General features: G+C 30.3%; 2 protein-coding genes across 2 annotated transcripts in view; both read left to right on the top strand.

Annotated features, from left to right (window-relative positions):
- The first annotated feature begins 989 nt into the window (after positions 1-989).
- LOC105623409 (UPF0193 protein EVG1 homolog) lies at positions 990-2,899 on the top strand. Its single transcript, XM_012204805.1, has 5 exons — positions 990-1,233; positions 1,340-1,470; positions 1,545-1,641; positions 1,726-1,869; positions 2,670-2,899. The coding sequence occupies exons 1-5, from the start codon at positions 990-992 to the stop codon at positions 2,897-2,899; spliced, it is 846 nt and encodes a 281-aa protein (XP_012060195.1).
- Positions 2,900-7,309: 4,410 nt separating this feature from the next.
- LOC105621211 (sorting nexin-8-like) overlaps positions 7,310-10,198 on the top strand; it is a 22,807-nt gene continuing 19,918 nt past the window's right edge. Inside the window, exon 1 of the mRNA XM_012202684.1 lies at positions 7,310-7,334. Within this exon, the coding sequence (XP_012058074.1) occupies positions 7,310-7,334 (25 nt within the window). The remainder of the gene's footprint in view (positions 7,335-10,198) is intronic.

Here is a 10,198-nt window from a genome sequence, read left to right as displayed (position 1 = left end):
TTGGCACAGTAGACTGAGTAAACGCGCACGCGCCGTGGCATGCATATTATCGCATCCCTTGGAGTATCGCAGATTGATCATTGTTTATTTACACGCGTCGCGTTGGCGTCAATTAATCGTATGATGTCAGATAATGATTCTTTAAAAATCAAACCTAATTTAATTAAATCTGATTTAGCACGAAGTTACGACGTGATAATTGATTTATTTTTTATTTCTTTTCTTCGAGGGATGATTGATTGAATGTGAGAATATTTAATTGAAGAATTAATTACTGTAAAAAGAGCAATTTTTTAAAGAAAATTGTTTTAATCTAATTTTAGTTTGATTCTATTTTCAGAAAATTGAAAAGCTAGACTAAGTTGAATTACGATAAAATAATCAGAATTACGATAAAATAATTAATATTTCAAATACGTAAAATTTAGAGATCTCAGAAATTATCTAAAATTTAAAAATTATCTAAAAAATATATTAAAATATATCAAAGAAATTCAATCAACAGAATTTGGAATTTTGAAATTTAAAATATCTAGATCTAAGGATCTGGATCGATTCTATATTTTGAAAAGAGATGAAAATTACAAAATGAGCAAATTTACTTGGCGTTGATCAATAAAATTCTTGATCAATAAAATAACTATTCTAGTAAATTCATTCACTTTTTTAATTTTTACTTTATTTCAAAATAAAGAATCGACTCTCTAGATATATAATTTTTAAACTCAGAATTCCAGTTTACGTTATTATCTTACTAAAAGTTCAAGTCTAAAAACATAGCAATAATTTAATTATATTTCAATTTCTTTCGAATTTCAAAATCTAATCACGAATTCGAGTAAATTTTAATTAAGTATGAATGGGGTTTGCGAACAGCTGCAGAAATTATCCACTCGTGAGTAATGGCTTACAATTCCAATTTAAAAGTTAGTTCGATCAAGTTGAGTCATCTTTTCAAGTAGTCATAGAAACGCGATGCGCGCCCCGGAATGGTAGATTACGAGGCCAAGAGGGATGAATGCGTAATTGTCGCTTTGGCGAGCCGCAAGGACCGCAGGGTCGTGACAGTTCGTGACAGTTGTGCAATTAGCGTGATTTCGCGCGTGCTCTCGAGGATTCGCAATTTCGAAACCGAAATGGAACGAAAATATCAGAGGGTTGGTTTGGGGGTGGGTGCATTTCACAATCCTCCAAGGGCGAAATATAGCGAGGAAACAAAGAATCTCATTAAGCGTAAGTAAATGATAACCGATGTTCAACGCGTGATTTATGTCAAAATTTCAATTGATTTTTTTTTATTACAATTCGGTCACGCATTCTGGCAAATGTTAAATATTAGTGTTAATGGAGGAATCCAAGTTATCAATGATGCAAAGGAAAATGATTCAGGAGGCGGTAGACAAGGGCGAGTCCTTACCACCTTCCATCGACAGAACGAAAAAAACGAAAGCTAAAGTCGAAAATTATCAAGTAAATATCGTGATATAAAGAATTATTTTCTAGAAAATAATTTCAAGATAATATTCTGTAGCATTTTCTTTTAGGTTAAATTTCCTAATGCTTGGAGGAGGCGTTCACAGGATACGATTATAAGCAGCGGTGCTTACGAGAGAGAACAATACAGGAGGACAGCGCCTTTACGTAATAATTAGAAATACTTTCTTCACATAGCAATCGAATATAAAAATAAACGTACATTGAATAATATGAATTTTACGCAATTAGCCAATAAGGAGAAACAAAAGCGTCACTTGGCATGTATGATGGCTTTTGGAAAGGACATGCCGGAGACTCCTCACGGTCCTAAGATTCTTCACAGGGCTAAACGGGAGCCAGAAATACCTGAGAACGCGGATTTTCTAAACGATTGTAAGTTAGTTACCAACAGTCTACTTTACACTCAGAAAAGAAGGTATATTGTAGTAGCGATTATAAAAATTAAAAATGATAATTATACAAGTTTTATGTAATTTTTATGTAGAATTAATGGACTCTCTTAAATAGCTATTTCATAATTATTGATTAAGAAAAACAATGTATATTAATTCTATCTCTCTTTTATTTCAAAAACGACACAACTAAAAAAATTAAATTTCTCAGAAAAGAAAAAATTATTTTCAACTCGACAGAAAATTATTAATTAATCCCTTCAAACATTGTAATGCACATCAAATTTGAAGATATTATCCGTTGAAATTATTTAATTCTATCAACATTATCTGAGATCTGATGTGCATAATAATATTTATTATTATGAAAAAATAGTTAAAATTAAAAAAAAATTGATTTTAAATTAAGTTACTTTTTGAGTTGAAACAATTTTTTTTAATTATTCTTTTGACATAGAAGAATTCATTTTTTAATATTTATCTAATTCTCTCTTATTCATAGTGATAATTCGAAAATCACATTTTTTAAGTTGTGTCACTTGTGAAGTAAAAGAGCAATATAAAACTCGTATATTTAATTGCCATCTTTATAGTTGTAAGGTAAAATATGAAATTTTAAGAAAGTTGTCGGAAACACTCTTTCGAAATTATCATTATTTATGACAATCGTGCAAACAGCAGAGCTTTCTAAGTTAAAATAGATTTTTATAATGCGCGTTTTCGAAAACTGATGATGTTACGAGTGTTATGATGATAAATTGTGTTCTTCTGTTTCTCAAGTGGCGCAAGGGATTCGCGAAAGGATAGATTTCTTGAACGATATGGAGAGTCTCGGAATGGGGAAGAAATATCGACCTATAATACAGCAGGAGATAGCGCAGAAAATACGGCTAATGGAGTCGCTGGACAATCAAACGTCCGATCAGCTACGAAAAGAAGAATTTTATGAAGTTAAGGACGAAAGACCGTCGTCAAAATTATTTCCATTGACTGAACCGGGACAGAATTGATTCTTTCATTGATATAATCTACATGTAAGCGCTATAGTGAGATGCGATTACATAGATCAGATTTTATGTGTGTCATATAATATTATTCAATCAGATATTTTTTATTCAATCGTCGTATTTCAATCGTCTGATAAGCGACAAATGAATTTTATAGATAAGAACGTAATGCCAAGATAATGCCAAGTATTATAATCATAATGATTCAACTGTCTGAAATGTAAACAGATAAATTATTTATAAAATTATATTCTCATAATATTATTTTGCAAAGTTATATTCATATAGATTTTTTAAAAAAAATAGATGTCAACTTCGTTAAAAGATTCATTTTTCTTTCTTTTTTCTAACCTTTTTTATCTTTACCATATATTTTATATCTTATTTTTTATATTTTATATTTCATATATTATTATATTTTTATTATATTACATTTTTATATATTTTATATGTGTTGTTATCATTCTTTTGTTTCTTATTATTCCAAAAAATATTCTTTATGTTACTGTTACTCATACATTAATAAATTTATTAATCTTATTCATGGTATTAGTAGTTTTTATAATTTTTGAAAATCTTCCAATATCGAAATAAAAATATAATTGTTTATATATCTATCGATCAATTTGCTTTCCAGTTTTCTAAAAAGATTTTATTTTTTAAAAAAGATCAAGAGTTAATTAAATCAAGATTATAAAGTTAAATTACGGTAGAAACAGATATTAGAACATCTTTTAAATTCGAAATAAAAACAAACGCATTTATCAAACTACTGTCATCGCTAAAGCGTAATATTTCCGTTGATTTAAAAAGATAGATTCTTTAAAAAAACAAAAGAAAGATATTTAATACATTTAAAATTTTTAGCTCTAATATGCAAAGCAATAATAAAAAGAAGAAAGGTCAAAGCAAATCAGAGTAAATCAGATCACAATTTAAAACTAATTTATTACAAGTTTTAACGTTGTCATTCATTTTAACAATATATAAATTGAGAGAGGGAACATTTCGACTCTACTTAATCATCATCAGTCCTATGTAAAAAATAATGATGACAAATATATACTTCATTAATCAAAATTAATGGTGAGTCTTAATTAGGTGTTTTAATAAACTATTAGATATGACGCCACATGACAAGTTGTACATACGAAATTACCAGGGTTGGGTAAGTTAAAAAGATAAAAATTAAGTTAAAAATTAAAAAGTTAATTAATTTTAACTTAGTTACAATTTAGACTCTTAACTTTTTAACTTTATTTAGTTATATTTTATCTGTAACTATTAATTTTTATTTAATTTTTTTGAAGTTAATAGACATAATATAAGTATATATTCTCAGACATAATATGCGGCAATAGCAATAGCTTAATATGAGATGAAAATTGCAAAAGTAAATTTAATAGGTGTTGATCAATGAATTATAAATATTCTAGTGAATTTGCTCACTTTTGTTTAATTTTCATCTCATTTCAAATTACACCCCCAAATTTCAATCTGTCAGAAACCGTGTATTTTGATGTATCTAGTTTCTGGTCGATAGATAGATCGAAATCTATTACTTCTTATTATTACAATATAACACCCATTATTAAAATATATCAATATCATTTTCGGCTCACGTGGATTCACGTTGATCGGTTGTTTAATGGAGGACAATGGAGGACATCATTGTAGGATAACTTGTGAGAAAAGATGTCCGAATTGCGAGAAAAAATTTCGAAATGGCTTTATTATTTAAATTTAATAAATATATGTGAACAAAATATTCAAACAGTATATACAATAGTTTACATAAACAGTATATATGAACAGTATATATGAACAAAACCTGTAAATAGAATATAGAATATTTTTTAAATGAAGTATATTTGTTATTTCTATTCTTTGTTATTTCTTTGTTATTTGTAAGACTGAAATCCTGGAATCAAGAAATAAAAAAATAAAAAATAAATAAATTTAACTTTTAACTTTTCAATTACTTTTTTTTATTAACTTAACTTTTAATTCAATTAATTTCATTATAAATCAACTTGTGTCTTAACTAAGTTAAATTTTCAAGATTATGTCATTTATTAACCTTAAAAGTTAAAAAAAATTAATTAACTTACCCAATCCTAGAAATTACAATAAAATAGAGTTGGATAGTAACTAGTTAAAAGTTAAAAAAAAAAGTTAAAAAGTTAATAACTTTCAACTTACCTTAGTTAATTTTAAATGCATTAAATTTTAACTTAACTAAGTTACTTTTAACGTTAACTTTTTTTTAAGTTTTTAAAAATTTAAAAAATTAAAAAAATTTTTTATCTCTTTTAAATATCTTAGAAAAATAATAAGATATAATAAGACTAAGGGCGTATATTCGTCTATAATTTGACCGATGTGAACCTGGCGCTCAACTTTATCAAAAATAAAAATTAATACTGCAGGCCGTTTGTACTTCGTTTGTACTTGTTTGTACCGATCATTATTTCGTTTGTACCTCAAACAGTTAAACAAAAAGAAAAAATAAAAAATGGCCAGCGCAACTTAAAATTTTTTAATTTCATTTATGCCATTCAAAAGAGAATCGTTTGTACTCGTTTGTACCTCTCTTATATTCGGAGATATTCTTTGAGGTACAAACGGGTACAAATGATTTTCTTTCGAATGCCGTTAGTCCCATTTCGATATCTTTAAAATTGGTTAAATTTGCTATATAGAGGTTGCGTAAAAACTGAAACGCGCTGTATCTCCGAACTCTTTGAGGTACAAACGAAAGTAATAGAGATACAAACGGGTACAAACGATTCTCTTTCGAATGCCATTGGTCCCATTTCATTATCTTTAAAAATGACCGACTTACCCTCTTGACGCATTTATGAAATTTTGAAATCGTTGTATCTCCGAACCTTTTGAGATACAAACGAAAGTAATAGAGGTACAAACGGGTACAAACGATTCTCTTTCGAATGCCGTTGGTCCCATTTCGATATCTTTAAAATTCGCTAAATTTGCTATGTAGGGGTTGCGCATAAACTGAAACGCGCTGTATCTCCGAACCCTTTGAGGTACAAACGAAAATAAGAGAGGTACAAACGAGTACAAACGATTCTCTTTCGAATGGCATAAATGAAATTAAAAAATTTTAAAGTTGGCGCTGGCCATTTTTTATTTTTCACTTTTTGTTTAACTGTTTGAGGTACAAATAAGTACAAACGAAGTACAAACGGCCTGCAGTATTAATTTTTATTTTTGATAAAGTTGAGCGCCAGGTTCACATCGGTTATAATTTGTTCATATTTTAAGACCATCTTAAGTAATTTCTTAAAATACTAATACAGCCCTCTGATTGGTTTATGCGGTTATGCCTTATGCTATAAGCCTTAGTCCGGATCTACAATAAGTGTTTTAAGCCTTAAGTCATAAGAAATTGACCAATTACAGTCAAATATTCTTCTCGTATTCGATTGTAATTAGTCAATTTCTTATAGCTTAAGATTTATTAAAAAGTAATCACTGATCTTGTATCTTCTCTAGTGCTGGCTGTTTTTTTAAAGTTATATAATTATATGTCATTATGTGTTATATACTTATATCACATATGAATAAAAAAATTAAAAATTTAATTTACTTAAATAATCTATATTGTAGTTATTTAATCTCTTTTAAGAAAAATTAGGACATTATCTAAAAAAATAATTTTTTTCAAAATTTAACTTTTTTTTAACTGAAATTAATTCAATATATTGACTTAACTAAACGCTAAATTAATTTTTTATTCCTTCATCTTTTAACTTAACTTTGTATTATTATTAATTTTGTAAAGCCATTAACCTTAATTTTATTCAGTTAAAAAAAACATTAACTTACCCAACTCTCAATTAAAGATATTTAAATTACTGTAATATACTGTACGCTGAGATGTATGTACATTTGTACATATGCATCTCTTCTCTAGCGACTTCGAAGCAGAACATAAACCGCATCATCCGCTCCGTTTCGCTGAACTCATCGCTTCACGAGGACTCCGCGGCGAGCCGCCGCGATCGCGCGAACACCACGAGGCAAGGCACGAGGATCAGCGTTCCTCCACCGTGCACGACGTGTCCCGTCACTCCCGTCGCCGTCGTCAGTCTTTCGCCGTGCGGCGACAGTGTACGTTGTTTGGGTATTTTTCACGCGTTGTCTTCACCGTATTGTTGACGTGTCGCGAGTGCCGCGAGTGCGCGCAGCTCGATCGTGTCGCGAAATTGTTCATATTCGCGCGACCGGAACGAAAAATTTCAATTTTGACGCCTTGGTATCGAATTCGGTCGATCGAATTCGTCGGGGACGATTAACTTTATTTTTCTTTTTCTCTCTCTTCGCCGCCGATTCGCCGTGGATGAATGGTCCACGGATGATCTACAGATGATCCACGGATGATCCAACATGGCGTCGACTGATCTGTCGTTCGGTAAATGATAAGCCTCATGCATCGAAAAAAATCTCTGTGACAAGGTCTCTCGCGAGGTCAACCGGTTCTCTCGTCGCATCGCGTCGCATCGTGTAGCGTCGTCGCGTCGTTGCTGCGCCTCACGAAAACGCGGTTGTTCCCTTCTCTTTATCCTCTCCCCCTCTACCCCCTCTCCCCGGATGTCCCGATCTTCTTATCAATGCGAGCACAATGAGAATACGGGACACAGCGGGCGGACGTCTCTCGTTTGCCTTCCGTTCGCCGAGGACAAGCTTTAGATGCTGCACCGGAAGCTACAGCTTCGTCTCTTCTTCTTTTTTTTTTGCGATCTTAAGACGCGCATGTCCGGGATGCGGTAATCAGCTGATCTTTAAAGCGCCTTGACTCCGCGATGTGATCTCGTGTACTCGACTCGACGATAACGATGACCACGCGTTTAGTTTATCATTTAATTACAGTTAATAAACTATATTCAAATTAGTAAGAAAGTCAAATACGGTCGAGACTAGATACCGTATCGAGATTATTTATCTGGTAAACTAATAGTAATATCAATATTATAATTTCTTATACAGAAATGACTTTGCTAAAATATTCAAAGATCTAACTGTGGATACAGATCTAAAAATAATTTTGTCGGTTTATTACGTAGGAATCTCAAGCATAATGAGTAATGTTATAAAAAAATGTTGACGTTCTAGAAATTAATTTTAATCCTACATAATTAATGATCCAACAGAATTATTTTTAGATGTGTATCTAATTAAATTTTTAAATACTTCAACAAAATCGCGTTCTTTCTATATACTTAATAATATAAATAAAATATTACGTATACATTGTATGTACATAACAGTTACATTGTGTAGTAAAAAAGTATAATAAAAGTTTTGACAGTTTAAGTGTTCTATATAATTATTTTAATAATCCAACAGAATTATTTTCAAACCTATATCTAGCTAAATTTTTAGATACTTCAGCAAAACCGTTCTTTTCATGTACTCAACAATGTCAATGAAATGTAGCACACGTTGTACTTTACAGTTACGTGTTATTATTAATAGGAAATTATAATAAAAATTATAACATTGATGTTATGTTACTGTTAGTAGATGTTTACTGGATAATAATATTTCTATGTAAATTTTAAATACATACCATTTCTGTTATAAATTGCGTTAATAAACTTTACATAGAGAAGATTTATCGAGCTCGGATTTTAGTGAAAAGAGCGCGCGCGTTCTTTTCGAATACGAATCGATTAAATCGTACGAGCGAAATGCCATCGAAACGTGCTGGCGTTAAAGGGAAGTTAAGATGTATTTTAGCATGACTGTGTTAACATGGCAATAATGACGCATGATGTTTCATAATCGCTCTCTGATTTCACCTTGGAATTTCATTAGACGCTATTCTTTCTTGCGTGATGAAATTTTGCTAAAAAAAATATATATAAACAGGATACAACTTCGAACGTAGCACAATTCCGAACGAAATAAAAATTTGAATTCAATTTTCGAAATTTAATTTTTTCAAGTTTAATTTTTTCTGTTTTATAACCCTTCAATATTCTCCTCAATGAGAGATTTACCAAACGTGAATCTCGATAATTGAATTCAAATTTTATTTTGTCAGAATTTGATTATATTTGAATTGTATTATGTTCGAAATTGTATCATTTTTCCCTATAATAATATAATAATACATCCAGATAGCATTGTCATTTTTTTGTCAAGATGATGTCTAATGTCGTCTAATAACATCAACTTGCTTGAATATATGCATATTTTTTTTTCATTAAATAATTTTTTACTGTACTTGAAGTTGAATTTGTTCGCTCATTTGATCTCGAAAGTCAAATAATATTGTCATAATCTATATGGAAATAATGATTTTGCTAAAGTATTTAAAATTTTAGTTATAAATACAGATTTGAAAATAATTTTGAAATCTTTAAAATAATTTTGTAGGGAACGCTTAACCCAGCACAGTGAATTTGCGAAGCATTCTTCAAGTTTTCTCCTTTCCTGAATTGTAATTCTTTAGGAATTCTTAGAAGAATATAATATAAAAATTCCTCAAGAAATTACATGCATCATGTTGTGCGAAGTATTTATTATAATGAATTTTTGAGGAATACTTCAAGACGAAATGAATTGTGGTTTCTGCAAGAATTCTACAGATATTCATTTTTCTGTATGTGTATTCTTTGTATTTGAGTTCTTATATATTATAATATTATCATTATTATTATTATTATTATTATTATTATTATTATTATTATTATTATTATTATTATTAATTCTACATATAATGTTATTAATCTAACAAGATTATTTTCAAATCTGTATCTAACAATAAATTTTTAAACACTTAAATAAAATTGTTCTTTCCATAATTATAATATAATTTTAATTATATATACATATATATCTAACATATTTACATATAAAGATATTCATTCGCTTCCAAAACTGACTCGATTAGCTTCTAAAGCTAGCTTTCGTGCGAATCTCACAAGTGATTGTTTGCATTGGTTTCAATGTACCCGCTGTTAAATAGAGAACGACGTTGAGTTGAGGAAAAGGACAGGAAAATCAACACGATAGATTTTCATAGGTATGATTTCTCATAAAGAAACGCAGAGAAAGTCACTCAGGTTTCCTTTAACAAAAGCACGCTCATTCGCGGGACGACCGACCCGGTACGAACGCATGCACGTATTTCGCGTACATTTCGTCACGCGCGACCGACGAGAACGGTCACAGGTAGAGCGAGCGAAGGCCTCGTTATAGCAGCCGTTGAGCGAGAGAGCGAGTGAGCGACGATAGGACTTCATCGGAGAGGAGATCTCTCTCTCTCTC

This window comes from Atta cephalotes (genome assembly GCF_000143395.1).
Source record: "Atta cephalotes unplaced genomic scaffold scaffold00002, whole genome shotgun sequence".
Taxonomy (NCBI): domain Eukaryota; kingdom Metazoa; phylum Arthropoda; class Insecta; order Hymenoptera; family Formicidae; genus Atta; species Atta cephalotes.
The sequence above is the reverse complement of the archived record's forward strand: the minus strand, read 5'-3'. Positions and strand labels throughout refer to the sequence as shown.

Bases quoted from the DNA above. Each gene is read 5' to 3' on its own strand.
- LOC105623409 (XM_012204805.1), top strand. From the start codon at position 990: ATGGTAGATTACGAGGCCAAGAGGGATGAATGCGTAATTGTCGCTTTG. The intron at 1,471-1,544 runs GTAAATATCGTG...ATTTTCTTTTAG, and splicing joins CTAAAGTCGAAAATTATCAA to GTTAAATTTCCTAATGCTTG. The intron at 1,642-1,725 runs GTAATAATTAGA...TTACGCAATTAG, and splicing joins CAGGAGGACAGCGCCTTTAC to CCAATAAGGAGAAACAAAAG.